A 25907-nucleotide genomic window follows, 5' to 3' on the forward strand; every position below is an offset into this window, starting at 1 on the left:
TATTATAAATATCAGCAGCGGGGTTCATATTATAAATATTTTATACACACAATACTAACACAGTAATTTTTCCGAAGTATAGTATAATTTCTTCTAATAAATAAGCAAAAGTTTTTTTATCACATACTCCACACGTGATTTGCATTATTCAACATTTTTTTAATTTATTACTTTACTTATATATTTAATTAAATAGAAATATTCTTATAAAAAGTTTATAATTTTTTTAATATATTAGTTTTTTATCACATGTTGTGATTCGCATTATTTAAATAAAATAATATGCTTCCTTAAAATTAGCAACATAAGAAAAATTATATGCTGTTTATAAATTGTTTAATAAGCTGCAAAACTTTAAATCTTTTAAGCATTTTTAATAATTTTAAAATTTTATATTTAATATCAGCAAATTTCATATTATACATTTTTGTTATTAATGAATTATGTTTAATTAAATCTAAATATTTATAAAGAGATTTTTGGCATAATTAAATTTTAATATTATTTTTTATACTTGATCTAAGTAAAAATGATTCCAAAAAAACTTTATCTTAGATTAAATATTTAACCAATAATAATTTTTCTTTTTAGAAATACTTTAAACTCTTATCATATGGTTGAATATTTTTGTTTGTAATCATGATATACAATTATATAATTTTTCTTACTAAGAATATTAAATATTTATATATAATAAATAATCTCAATTTATATAGGAATTACTTTTATTCTTGTTACCATTAGTATAGACACTACAATACCATCTTGATAACTAGAAAGTTTTTAAAATTTATATTACATACAATTTTTATAAAAAGATATATTTATTGGTTGATAAGTCTAAATAATTAAAATAACCTTTTAATTAAAATTATTATTATCAGAAATATTTTTTAATATCTATATTACACCTTTAAATTTTTAATATTTATACTCATTACAAAATTATTACAATTAACTATACATAAAAATTCAAAAATACCCTCAAAGCAAGCCTAAGTTATTTTTTATTCCAATGGTTGAATTAATAATTAGATTGTGCAAAAATAATTGAAACCTCAAAAAAGCTTCTAGCAATTAATTATTTGATTTTTATTTTTAAGGGCAATATTTCACTGCTCTACAAAATATGAAAAGCTTTTTACCTGTTATTAAAAAAAAAAAAAAATAGATCACATGAAAAAGTTTATTTTACCTCTGAATTTAATCTTTTAAATGAATTTGATAAAGAAAAAATTTATCAATTTACTATTATTATTTTATAGTAATATATGAATAAAATTTAACTCATGCCGTATATATTTATTTAATTTGAAGGGCCATGCATCTCTATTTTTAAGATTCAAGGTAGTGCCCGCCAAAAATGAATTAGTCAGACTATCTCTACACGATATCGCATGGTAGTTTTTTAAAATTAATATTTAAAAAGATTGAAAGATTCAAATTTTAAAGAAGAAAATGTATTTCTTAAGTTGAAGTTTCCATTCTTTATTTATGTTTTTTTTTTTTGTTTTGATGAAAAATATTTTTTTTTTCTTAACAATATCTTTTTTAAATAAAAATCCAAGATAATTAAAATCAATATTCACAAAAAATATCAATAATTTAAACCAAGGAGTGAGAAAATTATTTCTAGAGCCAAAACTCATATTTTTCTTATTTTTTTTTAGATGAAAATACACTTGTTTTATTAGCAGCATTTTTTTAAACATAAACTTATCATAATCTAAAAAGCAAGTTCCAAACAAAAATTAAAAAAAAAACTAACATCTTCATAAATCTTTATGTGGTTGTATAAAAAAAATAAAAGAATAATTAATTTATGAAAACCAAATAAAAAGCAACAAAAAAATATTTATTCTCATTGAATATTTATGTATAATTTTTATATATAATTTATTGCAAATTAGGCTCATATATAATTATTAAAAAATTATCATTGAAAATATAACCATAAACTCTCTTATTGTTAAAAAATCATGGTTGTGCTTTTTAATCTTCAAAACTCAATTTTCATACTATTTTGATCGGAAAAAAACACCTAAAGCATCCTAAAAACCAACCTAAATTATTTAATACTCTTCATATGTATCAATCTACCTTGTTTGGCATGGTTGATGAATAAAACCACCATCATTAAACTCTCCCTCTCTAAGAAAAACCGATTAACATTGAGATTGGACTCCATTGTGGTTGAAATATGAGTGACTAGATTCTTTCTCTCTCCTTTTTATTTTATGTCTCATCTTTTAAAATCAAGGGATTGAAAAAGTAAAGAAATTGAGTTTTAAGGACAAATGCAAAAAAACTTAAACACATTCAATCAAATTGAAAAAAAAAAAACTTCAAGGATCAAAATAAAAATTTGAGAGCCACCATTCCCTACAATATCATCCACATGTAATTATGTATAAGCAACAATTTTATTGTTATAAAACGCCCAAATCTATTAGTCTTTCTTATAATTATTGCTATAGTTATAGTTAAAGTTTATAATATAATATAATATAATAATTATAATTATAATTATCATATAATAATAATAATAATAATAATAATAATAATAAAAAGTTTTATTTAAGAGAAGATCCCGGGCTTGGTTACAGAATTTTATTTGGGCTTTCTTCACTAGTGAGCCCAAGCCCAATAATAGCAGAAAGGGACAGTTTGGTCAATAAAATTTACAACGGCTCTTCCAAGAAAAAAAAAAAGTGGCCGTTGAGCTTTCCAAAATGTAATTTGAAAAAACTCCTCATCTCTCTCTATTTATATTATCTATCTTCGAAAGATCACACTCATTTGCCATTCATTAATTCTAAGCAGCACCAGTTTCGTTTCATAATTCACGATCAATCGCTCTCACAAGATCAACAACAAATCTCTCTCTCTCTCTTATTTTCTTTGTTATTATTTTTTAAATTTTTTGCTGGGTTTCTTTAATCTTAACCTCTGTTTTTGCAAAGTGTTTCTTTCTTATTTTTCTTTTATTCGTTCTTGTTTTATTTTTATTTTTGATATTGACGTGATGGATGCAGGATCTTTGAACTCTTCTTCATACTTGAAATCACAATCCCGGTTCCCCCTCCAAGAACAGTTTCTTCATAGAAAGAATTCTAAAGATAACGTAAGATACTTCAATTTTTTTCCATTTTAATTTCTTTTTTTCTAGTTATAATCTCTTGATCAGGAATCAATTCTTCTTGACCAAAACAAGAAAGAAAAAATCGAATTGTGTTATATTTATATCTTCTTGTAAATTAGTCCTTTTATTAGTTTTTTATAACAATTGAATTTTTTTTTTCCGAAAATATTCTTCATTGCTATTGAAATTCTCCAATTTCACCCACTGCAAACTGAAATAAAAGTTTATTTTTAAAGGTTAAAGACTAACATATGAATTTTTTTACAAGTGGTCTAAATTAAAAAATTATGAAAAAAATCGGAGACTAAATTATAATTTGATCAATTTTGAATTGGGTTCTTACAAAATTCATGCTTGTAACAGTTGGATAGATTTATACCAAACCGATCAGCCATGGACTTAGATTATGCCCATTACATGCTAACACAGGGAAGAAAAGGAGGAAAAGAGAACCCAACAGCTACAGTCAACTCACCATCAAGAGAGGCATACAGGAAGCAACTTGCAGAAGCCTTGAACCTGAACCGAACTCGAATTCTAGCCTTCAAGAACAAGCCTCCTACACCTGTTGAACTTATCCCTCAAGACCACTTATCCTCCTCTCTTCACTACCAGGCCAAGCCCGCCAAGCCCCGGAGATACATTCCTCAGACGTCAGAGAGGACATTGGATGCACCTGATCTTGTGGATGATTTCTACCTTAACTTACTGGATTGGGGCAGCAAGAATGTTCTAGCCATAGCTCTCGAAAACACAGTGTACTTGTGGGATGCTTCAAATGGTTCTACCTCAGAATTGGTTACAGTTGGTGATGAAGACGGGCCTGTCACTAGTGTCAATTGGGCTCCTGATGGACTCCACCTTGCCATTGGCTTGAATAATTCTAATGTACAGTTATGGGATTCTGCTTCCTGTAAACAGGTACCTATTCTTTTTCCGATGTTGCCTTGTCTACTTCTAAGGTTTTCTCCTTTCATTGCTTGCTTACCTAATTTGTTTCATGATGTTGTCAGCTAAGAGCCTTGAGAGGTTGTCACAGGTCGAGAGTTGGGTCAATGGCATGGAACAATCACATCCTGACAACTGGAGGAATGGATGGTAAAATAATTAACAATGATGTGAGAATTAGATCACACATTGTTGAGACTTACAGAGGGCATCAACAAGAGGTTTGTGGGCTTAAATGGTCAGCTTCAGGCCAGCAATTAGCAAGTGGAGGGAATGATAATATAATTCATATATGGGATAGATCTGTGGCATCATCAAACTCAGCCACACAATGGTTTCACAGGCTCGAGGAGCATACTTCTGCAGTGAAAGCTCTTGCTTGGTGTCCTTTCCAAGGGAATTTGCTAGCCTCTGGAGGCGGTGGAGGAGATAGGAGTATTAAGTTTTGGAATACACACACAGGTGCATGCTTGAATTCCATAGACACTGGGTCTCAAGTTTGTGCTCTGCTGTGGAACAAGAATGAGAGGGAACTGCTTAGCTCTCATGGGTTTACTCAAAATCAACTCGTCCTTTGGAAATATCCATCAATGCTGAAAATGGCTGAGCTCACTGGCCATACTTCTAGAGTCCTTTATATGGCTCAGGTAATAATTTAAGGATTGAAAATTAATTTTGTTAATCTCTCTTGACTTCCTGTGTTTTAACTGTCTTTTTTTTTTTTTTTCTCTAGAGTCCGGATGGCTGTACAGTGGCAACCGCAGCAGGGGATGAAACACTGAGATTCTGGAACGTTTTTGGCGTTCCAGAAGTGGCTAAAAAAGCTGCTCCGAAAGCAAATCCTGAGCCATTTTCTCGCTTCAATCGCATCCGCTGATGCCAAAAATGAAAACAACAAAACTAGTTGCATATGTTTGGGCCCCAACAACAGCCAAGGTAGATTTTCTCTCTAATTTGTTCGTTAAATGTCGCTATTTCCTGAGTTGGTTTTGTTGTTGGGTCAATGGGGGAAACAAACTGATGTCTTTCTATCATCATGTACTTTCTTCTGGTGAAATTATCAGAAATGCAATCTGTCAGTGTGTGTTATGGATGCTTGTTCTTATCTTATGCTTTCAAATTGGATTTTGGGGAGCGGATAAAAAATATTCAGGTGAGAAATTTACCTCTGCTTTCTTTCTTGCTCGCTTTTTTTTTCTCGCCAATGAATGAAAAACCTATGCTGTACATATCTTGTTCGGTCATGAAATTTGTGATGTGTGGGTTAGGTGGCGGGCGCAACTTGATTGAGCTACATATCTTTGAGCAAGCTTGGCATCACGAATGAAACAGCGCTTGCGGATTGAAGGGTGGTCGACACACAACACAAGTTGCTGGTTTGTTCAGATTTCTCGAGTTCTTGAGTTTCTGCGGTAACTTTTTTGTTTTTTTTTTTTTTGTTTTTTGTTGCATTAGAACAAAATGAGTGATCACTTCATGATTTAAAAATATGGTAAGTGGAGTAGTTTAGGATCGAGTTTTTCTTGTTCCAACCTGTGCCTATGGATAGGTATGTTTGTCGCGTCCCTCTATTCTGGAGTGTTGCCTTTCTAGGTTATATGTGGACACTGACTCCAATATAAAAACTAGTGTTTTTATATGTGGGGGGTTATATGTGGACACCCTGACTCCAATATGAAAACTAGTGTTTTTTTGTACACCGTTTAGGTCATCGTTGAAAATTATGCCGAACAAATCTTTAGATGTTTAGAGCATGTTTACTGTGTGTCCTCCTATTATGTCCTACTATTATGTTTATTCATTAAATCGGAATAATTTAATTAAAAAATAATAATGATAAATAAAAAAATTAAAAAATTAAGATATAAGTATATATTAAGATTTTTTTTTTAAAAAAAAAAAAATTTATACATGTTATTTAATTAAATAAATCGAATAATTGTTTGTACTAATAAAAGCAAAAAAAATATCATTAACGATAACAAAATACTGAACTAGAAGAATCAAGAAATAGAAGTGGATAATTAAATCTAAATAATATAGATCATGTATCCAGTTATGTTTAATTATTTTTTTATTAAAATTAAATTTTTATTTAATTAGATGATAATATAAATAAATACACATATGAAAGCGATTGAATTATATTTAATAAAATCTAAATATTTATAAAGAGATTTTTGGCATAATTAAATTTTAATATTATTTTTTATACTTGATCAAGTAAAAATGATTCCAAAAAAACTTTATCTTCAGTTAAATATTTAACCAATAATAATTTTTTTTTTTGAAAATACTTTAAAATCTTATCATATGGTTGAATATTTTTGTTTGTAATCATTATATACAATTATATAATTTTTCTTACTAAGAATATTAAATATTTATATATATAATAAATAATCTCAAATTATATAGGAATTACTTTTATTCTTGTTACCATTAAATATTGTATATAGACGCTACAATACCATCTTGATAACTAGAAAGTTTTTAAATTTTATATTACATACAATTTTTATAAAAAGATATATTCATTGGTTGATAAGTCTAAATAATTAAAATAACCTTTTAATTAAAATTCTTATTATCAGAAATATTTTTAATATCTAGATTACACCTTTAAAATTTTTAATATTTATACTCATTACAAAATTATTACAATTAACTATACATAAAAATTCAAAAATACCCTCAAAGCAAGCCTAAGTTATTTTTTATTCCAATGGTTGATTAATAATTAGATTGTGCAAAAATAATTGAAACCTCAAAAAAGCTTCTAGCAATTAACTATTTGATTTTTTATTTTTAAGGGCAATATTTCACTGCTCTATAAAATATGAAAAGAGCTTTTTACCCTGTTATTAAAAACAAAAATGATAAATAGATCACATGAAAAAGTTTATTTTACCTCTGAACTTAATCTTTTAAATGAATTTGATGAAGAAAAAATTTATCAATTTACTATTATTATTTTATAAATAATCTATGTTAGAGCTTTATAAAATTTAACTCATGCCGTATATATTTATTTAATATGAAGGGCCATGCATCTCTATTTTTAAGATTCAAGGTAGTGCCCACCAAAAATGAAATTAGTCAGATTATCTCTGCACAATATCGCATGGTAGTTTTTAAAAATTAATATTTAAGAAGATTGAAAGATTCAAATTTTAAAGAAGAAAATGTGTTTCTTAAGTTGAAGTTTCCATTCTTTATTTATGTGTTTTTTTGTTTTGATGACAAATATTGTTTTTTATTAACAATATCTTTTTTAAAATAAAAATCCAAGACAATTAAAATCAATATTCACAAAAAATATCAATAATTTAAACCAAGGAGTGAGAAAATTATTTCTAGAGGCAAAACTCATATTTTTCTTATTAATTGTTTTTAGATGAAAATACACTTGTTTTATTAGCAACATTTTTTTAAACAAAAACTTATCATAATCTAAACTTATCAATGTTTTTTAATCATTGATCTATCTAACCCTTTGATAAACTATCTAACCCCTGAGTGTTGTGTCTATAAATAAATATTACTTCTATAAACATCATCGATTCTGTTTCATTGCTATTCTAGTAGCAACATATAACCAATAAGGTTATGTTTTATATGATATAGCCAAATCCAATTACAATTAGGTATAACAATGTGTCAGGTTCAAGTGGATTGGGTTTGGCCAACACCTAGCCTTAACCTTGCTGGGTATGATACTAGCCAGACTCTACAATGATTGAGCCTAGTAGTGTGTCAGGTCAAGGTGGCTTGGCGACTAGACCCAAAAGATGATTGGGTCTTTGGCATTGCTAGATCTCGTCGTTGTTGTCAAGTCTAGTAGCTTAGCTTGGCATTGCTAGGCCAATTAGATGGGCTTGGTGTGCGACTCATGAGGATGTCGATCTCGGTCATGGTCGGATTCGTTGCACCCATGGATTCAAACATAATACATGAATCTAATGTCATCAATTTTATAGATTTTTATATTAGATCATAGATGAATTATTTCTCAACAAATAGATGAATTAAACAAGTCTATATTCCACCAACACCATTAGATGTAATAAAGTCTCTCATGACTTGAAATGTCTTTATTTTTTAGCCGGATAAAATGCAAATATAACTCACAATACAACTCTAAATATCACAAAGGAAAAATTATACTCCAGCCCTTCCTCTCCACAAAAAAAAAAAAAAAAAAGACTCATAGGCTATAATACACCAAGAATCCTTCAAAAAAAGAATTCATAATTTTTATTCTCTATTGCATGCATCTTTGAAATCATATCTATATAGAATATTATTGTATTTCTCTTTTAAAAAAATTATTTATTTAAGTATTTGAGAGTCCTTATATCCATCAAAAGTGATTTTTTACATGTATTAGTCACAAACCATATTGACCTACCAAACATTAAGTACAAACTATTAACTATTAACTCCCTTAATTATAGATTAATTAACTAATTATCTAATACGAAAGTTTTATTAATGAACCACTTGGATGTTTAGGACTCATCAAACAACATGAATGACTGCCGCCACCATTATTAGCTCTTAAGAGAAGAAGGTTACATAACCAAAGCAAATACATACATGGAATATGCTTTCAAATATGGAAAGTATTACAAAGGCTAGTTCTTGCCTAACTTCTCCCTAGCAACTTGTCGTAGTCAGGAATAGCAACTTGTCGTAGTCAGGAATAGCAACTTGTCGTAGTCAGGAATGTTCTCTTTAATCACAGGAACTTCAATGAAGTTCTTAGCCCAAGCATGTAATTTAGGTAACGTGCTTGGTTCCAGCACTTTTACACCCACTGCTTCTTCCAACGCCGGCAACCAGTAAGCACATGGTCCATATGAGATGTCTACTATATATTGTCGCCCCCAAAAAACTTCTTGTCTCCGAGGGCTTGATCTTCTAGGATTTTCAGGACTTCCACTATTTTTTTTGCTGCCTTCTCCTTTTCTTCTTCAATTGCTACGTATAACGCTCCAATAGCATCGACACACTGAATTATAAGGGGGGGGGGGGGGGGAAAAAGGTCATGGAGGCATTTCTTAGACAAAAATAAATGATTGAGTGCAAATTTCTAATTCTGTGGACATTTCCAAGAGAAAATAGTGAAAAAAATATATTAATTTAAACATTTTTAAGAAAGATTTTACAAAACGATATGAATGGTTAAGAAAATATGTTATTTTTTATGTCTTTTACTGTCAAACTTTAAAATCATTAAAAGAAATCATTAAATTTTTCTACATATACCATGTCAATGTGGGGAATAAGCTTCTAAGATCATTAAAAAAAAAATTAAAAAAAAGAAGAAGAAAAGGATAGGACTGCCCCCAAAATATTGTTAGGCCTTATGAACACTGTAGCACAGTGTGTGTATCTATGTTGCATAACGGGAATTGTTTACCTTAGTGGCTCTGTATTGGATCCAAAATCGAGCCATGGCTCTGTCGTAAGGATCTCTTGGCAGCAAGGGATTCTCTGGCCATGTTTCTTCAATGTATTCTAGAATGACAAGAGACTCAGCAATTGGCTTGCCATCATGAACAAGGACTGGGATCTTTTTATAAATTGGATTGTATTTCAATAGCAATTCACTCTTGTTAAGAAGGTCTTCTTCTATGTATTCATACTCCACACCTTTTAGTTTCAGAGCCCAGATAACTCTGCAGCTAAAAGGGCTGGACCAGACACCATGTAGCTTCACTTCTGCCATTGTTGCGGTGAGCTGAAGAACTCTAGATTGCAGGGTACAAGTCGTTTTATAGTGATTTTTGGCTTGGGCAATAAGATTGGGTTTGCAGAAATTTGGATACAAGGAGCATTTTTTATGTTCTTTTTCCCTTGACGAAGCCAACAACTTTGGATTTTTATTTATTAAAATACAATCTGGATATTGCTTTGGTCAAGATGCCAGGATACACTGCTGTGCCACGTCGTTTTATAATCTATAATGACTCTTGCTTGGGCAAGGGGAAGGCCAAAATGGCCGCCGTTGGAGGGTTTTTTTTTTCTACGATACAGTTGTGACAGTTGTAGCTATTGAATTTGAATAGACTTCCATGGCTGTATTTCTTATAACAAAACTATGGATTTTGCATAACCCAAATCTCATTAAATTAGAATAAAAATATCAAAAAATCTTTCTGCTTCAGTTCTTACAGGCCCAAGGATGATCAAGTCGGTAACAGTAGATCTCTTCTATTTATTTTTTTTCCCGCAACTAAACAACTAGCCTTATAGACCAATGGGTTTTATCTGGATTTTGCAAAACTCCAGGTATTATCAAATAAAAAATCCGAGGTGCTCTCAATGCACAAGAAGAACCACTGAAAAATTCCATAGAAAATAGTTCAGCTGAAGAGAAACAATAACTAAGCTTTTGCTTTTATGGACTTGTACTGCTTCATCTCCTTAATAACACCATCTGCAAGAGCATCAGCATCGTTGTTCTTCCCAAAGAATTTCACTAGTTCCATGTTAGGGTCCATCAAGTATCTGCACAAGATTATGGAGATATTGTTAACAAACAGAAATTTAAAAACAAAGGTTGAAAACACAGCCCCCCTCTAATGTTGAAAATGTTATATGTTACATAAGCTCCATTAATTATCTGTCTTAAGTCTCCACTAGGAGTAGACATTATTCTTGTCATACTCGAACCACCAAAGAAGTAGAGAGTTTAAGAGATGGAAAGTTAATTTGAAAGTTTGAAGTTCACGGAAAGGGAGTTCAATTAACACTAAGCATGCCCATAAGAAATATTTACGTGATTATGGAGTGATCCACAAGGTAATCCGAATCTTCTTCAGATGTCTTCATATAATAGATCCTGTATGCACGAGCAGTTTTCTTTATCTCTTCTAGGCTGCCTGTTAACCCAATTAGTTTTGGATGGAACTCTGTAATGGAGGAAAAGATAAAAAATCTCTAATTAAATTACAAGTGGAACATGGGAATAAATTAAAATTGTAATCCAAATGTGTATAGAAGCACCTTTGACATATTCGCGAACTTGCTCAACATTATCTCTCTCAGGATCCACAGTTATGAATACAGGCACAATATCAAACCCTGCCTTCTCCTCTGCAAGCATTGAGCAAATAGTTCAAAACCACATCATGTAATAACTAAGGCTGACGCTTAACGAAAGGGAAAAAAAGGCTGACAGAAATTGCATCTGTACAAATATGCGTGCAATATATTTATAAAAGGAGTCATGCGGCTGAAAATCCAGCACTTGCTGGTATTGGTACTTGTTCCATGTACATTGATGTTTGACCAAATCCTGACACAAAAATCTCACATGGTTGAAAAGAAACACAGGAGACAAGTTAATCTGTCCAGAATCAATATTACCGGTTTATTTTTGCAATGAGCTAGAATTCTCCCACCCTTCATCCTTACCCAAATTTCCATGATATTAAGACAAGAGTGTACAAGATATCCATATTGACATTATGCCGTAGCAGTATCAATTCCAGCAATTAGAGAACAGTTCATAAACTTTTGAAATATTATGACCTATGAGCAATAGACAGCACATAATAAAGGATTTCAGTAAATACTCGAAATAATTAGTTGAATAAACAAAATCTCCAATACATCTCAGCTATGACAATAACTTGTTCTAATACAGTACTCTGGCTTCTGATAATCCTAGAATCAGATGACTAGAGCATTTTTCATCCAAATAAATCAGTGTTTCTCTATTATAAAAACTTGTATCTGTGTTAGTAATTAACTAATTACAAACAATAAGTTCCTGTCAAATGAAAATATCAGCAACTCACTTATTTTATCAATTGCAGCAGCTAGCTTTTGCAGCTCATCCGGGCAAATATCAGGGCAATGAGTAAAACCAAAATATATCATTGTCCATTTCCCCATAAAGTCTTTCTCGGAAACAGGCTTTCCATCATGATCAATAAGATTAAATGGGCCTCCAATCTCTGGTTTTCCCATAGATGGTCCCACTTTCACAATTGCAGAAGTTTTATTTATAGCTGCACACACAAAATTATCAACACAAAATATACAAACCATACAATCTAATACTTAAAATTGTCAAGTTCAATTACCCTTTAAAGCAAGTTATCAATCTATTCAAGAGAAACTTGAATGAAAATTTTGAATAATATTGACAGAAGCGGTTAACTTATATTCTTCCTTTCCTCCATATCAACCTGATACTATACAAATCAAACATGAAGATTCTGTCTTGTGCAAAGTGCAAACATAAGGTGCGTACTACAATCCACAGAGTGAACCAGAGTGATAGAATAGCTAGCTTATAACAGGCCCCATGATTTAAAATTCAACCAGATATAGAAAAGAAAAGAAAAAAAGGAAAGATAACAAGCTGTTAATCCCTCAAATAATCACGCAAACACACCAACTTGTCTTGGACAGGGATTTAACACAGCAGTATCCATTTATCTCCTACTTAAAGCGCTAAACTAGGGATGTGAACTCAGGGGAAAATTACTATAGTTTTTTACAAATAATTGTACATTATATTTCACTTAATACAATTTTCAAAGCAGAGAGGAGAAGCTACTACATGTACTTCTTACAATTGATTAGTTATTTAATTTCCAAACTGATTAGTTATTATTTACTTAAGAAATCAACAAACATCAAACTCACCATAGAAATCATCTACCTTCAATACGTTGCTTCTTCATCCTGTCATAGTACCAAATTAATCCAGCTCCAGTAGCCGCCAGAAACAGAAAACTCAACCATGAAATAGGCTGCAAAAGATAATTAATTCCATAATAATAACAATAATGAGTCAAATTATATTATAAAAGCTGACGAAACAAAACCCTAATTTAATATAGAAATTAAAAAAAAAAAAAAATACCCCGCGCCGCACTGTTCTTCTAGCATTATTTGTATCATCTTGATGATTTGAATCCCCAGACTTTTCACTTCCATCAGATTTAGCCTCTTCAGTGTTTTTCGAAGTCTCTGAATCAACAACAGTAGTGGTAGTAGGAATTGAAGTGCTAAACAGAAACCTTTGAGTAATCTGTGGAAGCGACTGGATTCCTCCACCGAGAGCTAAAACCTAAAATAGAAAAGATAAGAGATCAAATTCCTGAGTCAGTAAAACTGAAATTGAAAATTCATGAAAAGACTCAACGAACGAACCGATCGAGGAAGAGGTGAAGGTGGATTTGAAGATGTGGTGGTGGTGGTGGTGGTGGTGCAGTGAGAGAGGTAGCGAGAAGTGAGACATCGGTAGGTGTGGCGCAGGTGGTTTGCTTTTCTTGATAGAGCAGTAGTTGCCATTGAAAATTGTTTGAGCTCGTCTTTGCTTCTTTCTTTCTTTCTTTCTGGTGCGGCGTCTTGGAGTTTATTTGTAAGTCCCGTACTAGTTTTTTTAAAACCGCAGTGTGAGCTGGAATTGTTTAACAACCCGTTCCTACGGTTGTTAAAATCTCGAATTCATTTATATAATCATATACATATCCAAAATTCATTTAAAAATTTAAAAATAGATAAAATTAAATTAAAATTGTTTTAATGGGTTAAAACTCGTGATTACAATATTGGTTTTACATTTTCATAAGAAATATAATATTACCATTCAAAGTATGGCCTAACAATCTTGTTTGATATGATTACGAGCTTATTTGAATTAATTCTTAATTGTTTCTTTTGACAACAGGCTTGATATGGAATGAGAATATGATATAAATTTTGTATTTTATTTATAATTTTATAATTTATTTTTTATAATCTAAATTTATATTGTAGTTTTCCTATCATGTTAAAAATGTGTTTATAATAACCTTGCTCGTAGCTTATGCAGCGGGTAGAGCAGACGTTTTTCTTAACATCACCAAAAAATAATAAGTAGTTATCATTAATGTATTTTTAGCAAAAAAAAAAAATCATTGTGAACTCAATATAATGGATTATACATGCCAATAAATATGAAAAAAACAATTGTGAACACTAACCAAACAAAATATTAAGTTGGGACATATATATGTTAAGATATTTGATTTAAGGTGTCCTGAGTCAATCTAGATCAACTTTTTATTAAAATAAAAACATTTCAATTTTTTTTTTCTTATTGTTGACCTAATAAGGTGTGGGCAAGTTAATTAAGTCATCAAAAACTTTACTAGATCAAACAAATTTTATCAGGGTAATATTTTGTTTGATTTAACTAAAAACCTAACTTGGATCAGGCTTCAAGTTCTGGGTTTTTTAAGTCAACCCATTAATCCTTGTTTAACAACTATAACTTACCTCTTAAAGATATGGTTTGTGTGGCCTTACAATAAATTTTCTTATAAAAAATACCTATTTTTAAAAAAATGATATCCAAAACTTATAAGTTGTCGAGACCCTAAATATAATTGATGTGAAATATTAGTATCATTATAGTATCTAGCGGCTCAAAAGTTATCAGCACTTCACATTCACACATAAAATGAACAAAGTCAATGATGATATTAACCCAAACCCGTTACATGACCGATTGTAGACCTATTATTTCACTTTTAGATAGGGATAATAATGAGCACTCACGGCTTGGATTTATTAATATCCATATCATATTCATGACTCATCAGATAATAAATTTAGGTATTCATAAACTATTAATTCGGGTTTCAAGTATCTATATAGATATTCATTATCTATCAAAAGAAAATCTAAATGTTCTATAAATATATTTTATATAATATAAATATATATTTAGGGTTGGGTTTAGATAGATTTCAATTCAGGTTAGACAATATTCATATCCTATTTAATACCTAATGAGTAGAGTAATTATTCAAAAAATACATATTCAAGTTGGGTCAAAATTAATATATATCAAGTTCAAATTAAATTGGCATCCTCCATTTCAACTCATGATAGATTTTGTCATGAAAGAAACATCTTATATTAAAAACTTTTAAGTTATTTAAATCCTAGACTCATAATCCATTTAGATATTGATGTCATTAGCTGTAGGTATTATTGAAAGGATTAGAATGTTAAAGGATACATAAATACATTTTATTGAAAACACCTTCAAGTTTATAAAAATTTACGATAATTTTAATGCAAAGGATATAATTAATAATATTTAGAACTTTCACAGCCTGGTTGAGAAACAAATTTGGAGTTGATTAAAATTCAGGTTATAATTGAGATTTTGATTTTTTTTTTTTTTTAGAAATAACTTCAATGTTTGATTGGATCTATTATGAGCTTGTTTGGCTAAGTGTTTACAGTAACGTTTATTATTTAACAGTTGCAATATATCATATGATTAAAAAATTTACCGTAATTTTTACGTATGGGCTATACCATTATCTACATTGAAAACTCTGTTTTATTAAAGTTAAAATTGCATGCTGCTCGTTGTCTTTCTGTAACACAGCCTTTCTCTATGTTGATGACAACCTTACACCTGAAATACTAATTTTCAATATATTGCAAGGTTAAAAGAACTATTGTGTCAAAAGAAAGGGAATTTTAACCCCAAAAGCTTAACCGATATTGTAATTACTAGCTAATCTAAAAAAAAAAAAAAGATTGTAATTACCAAGTTACTAATGATAAACATTACGAAGAATAACAAGAAAAAACGTATAGAATCGGACCTGTCATTGGGTATTTCTTGAAGTTCTTTCTGATTAAAGCTTCTTAATACTCATCAATTTATTTTTATTTTTCTAATTAGATGTTTTTTCTACTCTTTATCATTCAGATTTCGAATTTTAAAAATCATTTTTAATGAAAATAAAGGAGACATCTTTTTCCTCACCGTTCATTTGCCCTGTTTTTTCACCTATGCTTTTTCGTTGATAATAGGACTGGCCCAACAAATACAACAAATTTAGTCCAGTCCAACATACCAGATAGTGAGACCTAGAGCCTTCCAGCAAGAATAGTCAAGACAAGTACTGTAAATCAGAACATTAACATTAACAAATAATAATAATAAAAAAAAAACTAAAAATATGTGTTTTTATTTTGCATTTATTTATAAAATATTATTTTTTTAAAAAAAAAATTTTTATTTTTTTATTTGTTCTTTATTTTTTTTTAATTTCATTATTTGATTCATTGAAGATTGAGTTTTATAGGATTAACTTGGCCTCGTGAATCCGTATTATAAACTTAAGGAATTAACCCGGTTAGCTTGGTTTTATAGATTAATATGGTTGAATCAAATTTTCATGCTCTTATTTTTAATTAGTATTATTTTTAATTTTATTATTTAATATTAAATTTAATAGAAATTAGGTTACATAATTTGTTTTGATTTACTTTTTATAAGGTTATTCTAGTTTCATAAATAATCACGTGTTTAGCGAGTTAATCCAAATAAATTTAGATTGTTTCATTATGTTTTGTTTTTACATTAATTTTTTCTAATTTTATCATTCAATAATAATTTTATTAGAAATTAAATTTTATAATTTATTTTCTATAAAGTTAACTTAGTATTATTACAAGAGTAGCAAGTCCGGAAAATTAACCAAGTTAACTCAAATTATTTTTTCTTTTTACTTTTTATAAGATTATTTTCTATAAAATTATCCAAGTTTCAAATCCAAATCACAAAATTACTTGCTATAAAATTATCTTAATCACAAAATTATAATACAAGTCATAAGTTAACTCATATTATTTTTTAATTAATTTTTATCAACATCAAATTAATTAAAAATTAAAATTTTATTTTAATAGAATTTATATGAGTTTATTCACACTAACCCAAATCAATAAAATATATTGATATTTCAATATTAAAAAAAAAAACCTTAATTTTTTTACAAATCAAACTATATATTTTTTTAATCATGATCAAGTCATTTCAAGTAATTAATATGTACAGAGTTTAAAAAAATATTCTACTATAAAAATATTAACAGCACCTAATCTGCCCACAGCACAACGCGGATCAAGTATCTACTCCTATGTGATTTCATATGTCATGCCGTCTGTAGTTTATCTGCAAACTTGAATAACACGTCCCCGATAACTTAAATTAAAAGATTAATTGTATCGGCAAACTTGGTTAGCACGCAGCGGTTCTGTTCCGGTAGTCCTCACGACTGTTATTATATAGCCGGGCATTATTCCATAGTCAACAGGTACACCCCCATAAATTTAATTACATAGATCACCCAGGTATCAACGTCACCCTAATTATGCTATGTCGTCAGCAGTGTCATAGATGCCAGGAACTAACATCAATGAAATGAAGAAAGAAAGTGTCTTGAAACAGCAACATACAGCTGAAAACCCACTTCCGCACTACTGCTGGTTCTTAAAAGACTGCACAGAACATAACATGCACGGTCAGCAGCACTCCGTAGAAGATAACACAGCTCTTCTGATATTAAATTAAGTATATATCATTTCACCTCGAAATTCTTGGAAAGGTCTTTCACCTGCTCGGCAAGTTCTTTCTTTTTCTTTGCCGCTGCATAACAAAACAACACTCATCATCAGATTAAAAGCCAGCAGTGACTGAAATTGCAGGTCCAGATCACAAAATGTAACAGAAACACACCCGTGTTTGAAATATCATCAATCCTCCTTGATGTCCTCACTGCAAACCTCTGGAATGCAGGACTGCAAGCACAAAAAACCAAAATTAAAAAAGGTCGATAACATGAAGGTTAAAACCTCTACTCTGTTCAAAATCAAAGGTTGACAATGAGAAGGCTGGGATCATAAAGCAATAACTGACTCTCTCAAGCTAGCAGGCATTACAGGAGCCAAAAAAGATATGAACTGGTAGTTGAGCAGTTATCACCTTGGTAAACAAACTAAATCCTATCATCGTTATTCATCACGAAGCCATGTTCATAAACTGTAGAAAGATCAACAAGGCAAACTCATTTTTTGTTCCATCAACTCCACCAAATCGATGAGATTATAATAAAACAGAAAGTTATAATAATAGAGCAACATAGTCCCATAGCTTCATTCTTACAAATGAGTGGAGTTTTTATTTCTTTGGGGGAAAAGGAGTATTGAATAAAATAAATAAATGAATACTCAACTGCGAAAATTTCTCAAACCTCAAAATTTGCACTGCACTCACTGCAGGCACAATAAATTAACAGCCACTGATGAAATCACTTCATTACTTCCAAAATTAATTTAATTCGAAAGGAAAACCTAGCAGGTTGACCTGGTTGAAACAAACTTCCAAAGTTGTTCCAACCAAAACACCTCATATTTTACTATAAAGGAAACAATGACATCTAAATGATTCAAAGCAAGAAATCAAAGCACTCATATCAACGAGCAAACCAAAAAAAGCAGAGGAATCAAATTTTCTCCAACTTCAATAGCCACAGCGCACAACAAGTTGCACTGCCAACAAAATTATAAACGAAGATAAGAGCCACTTTTGCTTCAACTGAACGAACCATTGAGGAACCCATCCAGCCTCAATGGTCAGAGAAAGAAGCTTATCTGGAAAAAAGTTATTCAAGAATTGAAATATGAACCAACGACAGAATACCACATCATCGGAGCAACAAAATCGAAGGCGCATAGGAAATTAATAGAATCAACAATACCTGTTAGCAAGACTATTTACGACAAGCTCATTCACAACATAGGATAAGACTCTGTGCATGAAATTCCCACCCGCCATGGCTTGTTTGCTTCTATTGAACTTTTTAAAAGCAAAAAAAAAAAAGATCAAACAGACACAAATCAGAATATGTTTGATATTAAGAAATGAAATTGATTAATCAACAAATCTTATTAGAATTTATTTTTATTTCTATTGCAAAATCAAAAAACAAAAGAGAAAAAAAACGGAGCCCTTTGAAATTAATAGAAAGGAAATCGTGAATAAATCCTAAGCTCATCAAATTCAGGTATCCGTAAATTCTATAAAACAAAATTAAGCACGTAAAAATAATAATTGAAATGATTATTAAACAAGATAATTAAGGAATTGATTGCGATAAAGAAAATAGTTGAAAGATTTATTTTACCTGCGAGAGAATGGCGATTGGAAAGCTAGGCTTCTGGAATGTGCCTAAATTTTAGCGTGGAGACAGCTTCATCGGTTTTTATAGGTAGGCGAGTCTTTAGGGTTGGGCGGTTTTAAGACTAAAGAGAGGCCCATGGGCTTGGAACAAGGCCCATAGTACCGGGTCCATTAAAAAAATTATTGCTTTGGTTTACACATAAGACTATAAGAGTTCCTTCTCACCATAGTTGTTAACATGCTTCTTAACCTGTAAAATTTATGATTCAGAGTTTATCAAGCAGGATTTTAAGTTAAGTGGAAAAGGATATTAATTTGATGGAAGTGGTTAATTTGACTAAACTCAATCTAGATTAAGCCACATCAATTCTAATTTTTTTTATAAAAAATTTATATCATTTTAACAAAAATCAATAATTTATATAGACTGGATAATTTAATGACACAGATTTTTTTCTAGGTAATTTCCTTTACCAGATATGAATATATATGATTTTTATATTGGTATGTAAAAATATATTAAATTATTTTGAATATTAGCTGATACATGTTTCAGGAATATATATGATGCCATTTATAAATTTTATTCCTTAAGATCTAAGATATTCACATTCCATACGAGGGAATTACATGTGAATATTGATTTTTTTTTAATCAATGTTTTAGGAACGTGATGCTATTTATTAATCTTAGGAGGCAATATCTGAGATAACTGCTTTTCACATGAGAGAGTTAAAAGGTGTGAGTGTATTATATGGAGGAGCTCTACATCGCACAGAAATACTATGATCGTGCAAGACAACGTGCATGTACTATCATCACATTAAACAAAACGAAAAACAAATTACGTAATCAATGTAGAAATTCACGTGGAATGGCAAAGGCGTAGAAACCAAGATGCTAGAGGAAAATTAATTACAATCGTTTTAAAATTTTTTTTTTGAATAATTTTAGTTTTAAATTAATTTGATTTTGATTTTTTTAAATTATTTTGATGTGTTAATATTAAAAAAATTAAAAATATATATTATTTTAAAATATTTTAAAATAAAAAAATATTTTAAAAAATAATTTTTATATACCATAAAACATGCCTGTATAATTTAATTATGAAAGTAGTACATTGCTTTTCTTTATAGTAGCGTACACTGGAACATCATAGAAGAAATTGATGGCATTTCAATAATAATTGTTATAATTCAATTTTTAATCATTTTATTTTACTTATTATTATTATTACTACTATTATTTTATTTACTGAAAAATGATAAAAAAAAATTAAAAAAAATAAAAACAAATAAATAAAGAATAAATTAAAATTTGAGTTAAGGGCAACATGATTGGAAATTTTGGGGTTTAATTAAACTTTGGATTAGTTTTAGTAGCCAAATCAAGAGCTTAATTGAAGAATTGATAAGTTTTGAAACTTAATTGAACTTGAAATTGGTGTAATTAATGAAATCAATGGCTTAATTGAAAAGGTATCAAAGTATAGAGCTGATTCAAGTTAAAGTTGCAAGAACTTAAACTACAAGGACCAATGTCCAGATTAATTGAAAAGGTATCAAAGTATAGAGCTGAAAGAAGAGAAGACAAAAACTCGTGTTTCTGTGATCCAGTGTACAAAATAGCCCTTTATTTCAAATTTAGCATCATGTCCAAATTCTTTGGCCTTTATAAACACCAAAGTAATTAAAAAAACAAAAACACAACGCAAAAAATTTAAAGTAAGGCTATGCTATATTATTTAAGATAAATAGAAAAACTTGCTACTAATTCTATCAAGAAAAATTCATCAAAAACAGACGTGGGAACCCATTGTCAAATCACATACATCACCTCAAAATACAGGCAACAAAAAAAAAAGTTGTGCCAGGAATCAAAAGATCAATAAATTAAAAGCAAAAGTAAATAAAAAAGACATCATTGAAATTGATGACTATTAAAGCTAAGAGAAGGTATTTCCTTCAGATTAATGAAGGGATTGACAATCCTTGACTCACTAGGAGCATTATCAGCTTCAATCAAGCCAAGTCGAGTTATCACATTCTTCTTCAATTGTTCCATTGATTCTTTGTATGCTTCAAGCTCATCCTGCTCCATGCTATCAATGGGTAGATCCCACCAAAAGCCACCCTCATTCATGTCGTTCATGTTCCCAATCATCTTTGCCACCGTTTGCTCCTCTTCCAATCGCTTCAGAGATCTTGCATATTCTTGTTTATTAGCTAACTGGCTCTCTATATTTTTACTGGTGACCGGCGGGAAGTTGTCAGGGATGACCCTTTCTGTTTCAGCAAGATAGCGATCAAGAACCTTATCAACGTCTGGCTGGCCACAGGAGAATAGCTTTTGATGTTCAGAGAAGACAATGACTGCTGTTTCAGCCCCGCACAGGGTAGAAAGTTCTGTGGCTTTCTTGAACAGCCCGTTTTTACGTTTTGAAAACGTGACATAACGATTGCTTTCTTTCTCTACTTTCTTTATCTCAATCTTCTGACGACCTTTGCTGGTCCTGCGTGTCTCCTGCTGGTGCCGCTGGCGGTTCGAATCCGTTGCATCCATGGTGGGTATATGAAGATTAAGAAGCTTGAAAGGGAGAGTAGGGTTTAGGGTTTTGAGATTTTGGGTGGTATATATATTTATAGATTTAAGAGATCTTTCCACTCTTATTTTGGAAAGTGTTTAACCCCTTGAATAGGAAATTGCACCGTTTGTTAAAAATTGAAAGGAAAGGAAAGAGAATCTCTTTCTTGCATGTTTAGGAATTATTTTCTTAATATATTCTTTTTTCTATTGTCTCGTCCCTTCCCGTTATGCACGCATACCATTCTTAACCCAACCTTAATTATCTTTGAATTAGTACAAGAGACTTGAGAGTTTATTCTCACTAACACTTGTTCTCGCTATACATGCCATTAAGATTTTAGATGTTTGATTTATATTATTCTCTAACAAACCTTCTTAAATAAAAATTTTTTAATCTTGAAACTTGTATAGATTCACATTACTTTGTATTTAATTTTTATTAAATAAATATGAATGTTGAGATTCGAACTCGTAATTGCTTAGTCATTAAAACTCTGATACTATGTCAAGGAACCATCTCAACTCAATAGCTTAAACTGTTATAAGAGGTTACAGGATATGATTTATATTATTTTTTAACAATATTATATCGTAAGAGTTTGATGTTTCTGTTAAAAATTTCTTGAGAGTTTTAACGTAAACTCCATTGGGAATTCTTTAATATATGCCCCGTTACATTGGAAATCCTGTGGAGACAAAATCCTTATGAGGACTCAATTGAGATTTGAATTACACTTTGGGGGTCAATTTTAAATTTGCCCTTGTAATCTATCTTGGTCAGTGGTCTGGTGCATGGTGTTTATAGAGTTCACTGGTTTACATGGCCGCGCTTAATTGCCGCTTGAATTAAAAAAACAAATTGAATCCAAGATATGTTTAGGTTTTAACTTTGAAAAATTAAAATGTGCGATGATTGTTTTGACATAATTTATATAACTTGATGAATCTAAATAAAATTAGATGATCGGTAAAAAATAATAATTTGACTTTAAAAATAAAATCAAGATAAATATTTTGACCCACTGAAAAAGATAATTTTAGACAATTATTAAATGCATTGAAAGACAATAAAGTTAATACAGTGTTTCTCCTCACGTTACAAGGAAAAAGCTCAACCCTTTTAGTTTTTTTTTTTTTTGTAATGGACTTCCTCTGCTCTCTGTGATTGAAGTTATTTCTGATCGTCAGATGTTTGCAATTATTGGAGTTCCTGACTTGCTTGGTACTGCTGTTGATAATGTTCTCTGCTACAATGACCTGCTACTTCTCAACTTGTGACCTGCATGATATACTAGTGATGCTGAGATTTTTGTCATTTAGGTGGTTATTTTCTAACAGATTTATGTTTTTCATATAATTATATTAGATGAAGATCTAGAGCTGATGGGCACTATTTTTCTTTCTTAGAGTCCGTTTATCTACGCGGTTGCGGCTGCGTTTTATTTAAAATGCAGTCTACAACCGTTTGGTAATAAAAAAAAGTGATTTATTATGCATGGAACCCACATGAATTTTGCGTTTAAAACGCTGAAACAGAAAAGCAACGAAAACATGCTTTTTGTTCTCTGCGGCTAATAAAAAATATTTTATATAAAGTATTATTTTTTTCATGATGTAATAGGAGTAATTAATTTTACAATATTTAAATTTAAAATCATCAATATTAATATATATTTTTAAAATTATTTTATAACCTCAATTTAAAAAGCATTTTTTAAACCAAACACATTAAACTACTTTTTCTTCAACCTTAATTTCAACCACAATTTTAACCAAACATTCATTTTTTCAAATAAACCTCAACTAAAAATACTTTTTATAAAAACAACTTTTTTCAAACCACAACCACAACAGCTACCGCAATACCAAACATACTCTTAATTCCCAAGCTACTGATTGCAAGAGAAAATCCAAGGATAAGATGAATATTTGGCCTGTAATCTGCCTGAAAGATACATTGTCAATTAAAATTGAAAGAGCTTTTTGACAGTGAAAAACAAAAAAAGTCTAAGTGTACAATTGATCACAGAAACACAAGAATTTCTTCGAGATTTCACTCTGTTTTCAGCTACAAATAAGCAAGGAATATCCGATTCCATGTATCAGGAACTCCTGGTAAACACCAGTGTATGCAATCCGCGTGGTGTAGTGGGTCTGCCCTCTGTTCTTCTGTCAGCAATTTGCCTCCGGTCTCGGTGTAGACCGATGCGTGAGCATCGATTCGGTACTCTGATAGCTGTGTTATGTTGATGAAAGTAACAGGAACTTTCATTTTCTTTCCTATGCTGGCCACCACACTCATCATTCTTTTGTCAGAACCACTTCCCCAATATTTCTTCTTCAATACCGGTTTCGTTTCATTGAAGCACTTGAGCCCTTCTGTGTTGTTCCAGTCTTCACTTCTGTTGAAAAAAGAAAACAATATGATTTTCAAAATAGTATAAAAATGTGCAGTTTAAAAAATGAACAAAGACCAAGAAAAGGTATAAAAATGGATTGAATTTAAGAAAATCCTGTTAGAGAGACCTCGTGTGTGTAGGGGACATAGTAGTAAAGAAGACACGAGTCTTATTGGGGTTAATATTTGAGTCAATCCAGTTAGCCCATGTCTTCAAACCTATCTTGTAAGCAACTGGTGTGTCCAGCTCTTCATACCCTTCTTCCCCGTTTGCAAATGAACCCCATCTGCAATATTCATTTAGACATTGTTAGTTCAACAGTGGCAATGCTTACTTGTCAGAACATGATTCTGGAACTTGCATAATGTTTTGATAGAAATTTATTGCAGGAGCTTACAATGTTTTGAGCCTAAGACCACTCATCCACCATACATAGGTGTTGAACACAAGAAAGTCCACACCTCCCCAGTGTTTGGCGTGCTTGTCAATTGAATCCACTTTCAGTATCCTCTTCTTTGTATCTACTATGATATGGTCATCGGTATTGGATTCGATGAGAAATGGAGCCCAGTAGAATTCAATGGTAGCATCATATTCCTGAAGCATTGATTAGAATCATTAGCTGAATTTGAAGAACTAACACGGTGCTTGAATTCAGTTGTTCTTGCAAAGAAATCTAAAAATGTCCTGCTAATTTCTAGTACCTTGGCTCTGAAGACTGAGTGAGAGTGGCCCTGTTTCATGGATTTCTTGTCTTCAGGTATGATCCATTCCACCAGACAAACAAATGATTGCCACTGACCCCTTTGAAGCGAATCACCTACAAACAGCAACCTCTTCCCTCTAAGTTTCTTAAGAGCAAGCTCTGGATTAAATCTGCAAATGCAATCATCACATATAACATGTTAGATAACTAAACTGTATATCATCTTTCAATATGTTTACAGCATCAGAAATTCTTGCAAAATAGATAACTTGTTTACCTTGGCAAGGTACAGTCATCCGGCTGCCATTCCCACCGACGGTAATCAGTATCCCTTCGTCCATTTTTGACACAAGAAACCTGTTTATCTAGATATGGGCAGCTCCTGTCCGTGTACAGAGGCTTGAAAGTCTTGTTAAACATCCACTTGCCTGTATTGACAGTGCACTCTTCCGGATCGAACTCGAATCTATCATCCATTTGGAAGTTTTTAAGGTTATCCTCTGCAGCTCTATCCTCTGTTGGAAATGACATTTACAACGTAAGATCATAACGGTGTTTCTTATAAAACCTTAAGCAGGACATGTTCATGAGTAAGACAAGCCATCTCATACTTACTAGATTTTTCAACTGGACTTCTCCTAGGACAGGATTTGAGCTTGAAAAGAGACCTGGAAGTGTCCGTATACAGGAGAGCGATGAATGCAAAGCTGCAAACTATAACAGTGACAACGGAGATGGGCAGTTTCCCTTTCGAAGGTTTCATTGCAGCGGACTGAGAGGGCGCTAAGCTCATTGTTGGAGGCAGAGGACAGAAGCTTAACTGAAGCAACAGAATGATGAGGACACTTTTAGAGGCCTCGTTTTGGGATTTTTATGGCAGTTTGAGTAGGAGTAAAGCTAAAGCCATGTACAGTTAGGTTTTCACTTTTTTTCTACATTTATCTTTTTAGAGTATAAACGCAGGTTAGGGTGGCATAAGTTGGAGGGCTAACATCTTGGGCTCGTGTTGTCTTCTCTATTAGTTAGAAGCTATATCATTTCTGAGCTATTGTGCTATTGCTATCATGCCATACTATTTATTACGCTCATTAGGTGCAAAAGGTTCCTTGTAGAGTAAGTGTA

At 31.0% G+C, this 25907-nt stretch overlaps 4 protein-coding genes, 1 long non-coding RNA gene and 1 pseudogene across 6 annotated transcripts; 1 reads left to right on the forward strand and 5 right to left on the reverse strand.

Annotated features, from left to right (window-relative positions):
• Nucleotides 1-2769: 2769 nt before the first annotated feature.
• On the forward strand, nt 2770-5844 carry LOC118037500 (cell division cycle 20.2, cofactor of APC complex). 2 transcript variants are annotated; one of them, XM_073405242.1, is made up of 6 exons: nt 2770-3124; nt 3572-4063; nt 4156-4737; nt 4824-5026; nt 5155-5243; nt 5359-5844. In XM_073405242.1, exons 1-4 carry the CDS (start codon nt 3026-3028, stop codon nt 4965-4967), a joined length of 1317 nt encoding a protein of 438 aa, XP_073261343.1. In that variant the 5' UTR covers nt 2770-3025; the 3' UTR covers nt 4968-5026; nt 5155-5243; nt 5359-5844. The 2 variants fall into 2 exon arrangements, with proteins under 2 accessions (XP_073261343.1, XP_034899380.1); XM_035043489.2 differs by having other exon boundaries at nt 2772-3124; nt 3506-4063.
• A 2641-nt stretch (nt 5845-8485) lies between these two features.
• Nucleotides 8486-10058, reverse strand: LOC118037502 (glutathione transferase GST 23-like; annotated as a pseudogene).
• Nucleotides 10059-10201: 143 nt separating this feature from the next.
• Nucleotides 10202-13532, reverse strand: LOC118037501 (protein SCO1 homolog 1, mitochondrial). Its single transcript, XM_035043490.2, has 7 exons — nt 13268-13532; nt 12978-13184; nt 12774-12864; nt 11902-12114; nt 11105-11194; nt 10878-11010; nt 10202-10606 (listed from the first exon to the last, which is right to left on the reverse strand). Exons 1-7 carry the CDS (start codon nt 13406-13408, stop codon nt 10483-10485), a joined length of 999 nt encoding a protein of 332 aa, XP_034899381.1. The 5' UTR covers nt 13409-13532; the 3' UTR covers nt 10202-10482.
• A 3437-nt stretch (nt 13533-16969) lies between these two features.
• Nucleotides 16970-19165, reverse strand: LOC118037504 (uncharacterized). Its single transcript, XR_012168146.1, has 5 exons — nt 19096-19165; nt 18670-18767; nt 17649-17710; nt 17500-17558; nt 16970-17410 (listed from the first exon to the last, which is right to left on the reverse strand). It is a non-coding gene; the product is annotated as an uncharacterized lncRNA (long non-coding RNA).
• Nucleotides 19166-21014: 1849 nt separating this feature from the next.
• On the reverse strand, nt 21015-21656 carry LOC118037492 (agamous-like MADS-box protein AGL62). The gene has a single exon (XM_035043483.1). The coding sequence runs from the start codon at nt 21654-21656 to the stop codon at nt 21015-21017; it is 642 nt and encodes a 213-aa protein (XP_034899374.1).
• Nucleotides 21657-23535: 1879 nt separating this feature from the next.
• On the reverse strand, nt 23536-25686 carry LOC118037505 (protein trichome birefringence-like 3). Its single transcript, XM_035043493.2, has 6 exons — nt 25401-25686; nt 25063-25300; nt 24784-24955; nt 24477-24676; nt 24207-24365; nt 23536-24082 (listed from the first exon to the last, which is right to left on the reverse strand). The coding sequence occupies exons 1-6, from the start codon at nt 25576-25578 to the stop codon at nt 23749-23751; spliced, it is 1281 nt and encodes a 426-aa protein (XP_034899384.1). The 5' UTR covers nt 25579-25686; the 3' UTR covers nt 23536-23748.
• Nucleotides 25687-25907: the final 221 nt, after the last annotated feature.

Source organism: Populus alba, chromosome 16, assembly GCF_005239225.2.
Source record: "Populus alba chromosome 16, ASM523922v2, whole genome shotgun sequence".
In the NCBI taxonomy this organism is placed as follows: domain Eukaryota; kingdom Viridiplantae; phylum Streptophyta; class Magnoliopsida; order Malpighiales; family Salicaceae; genus Populus; species Populus alba.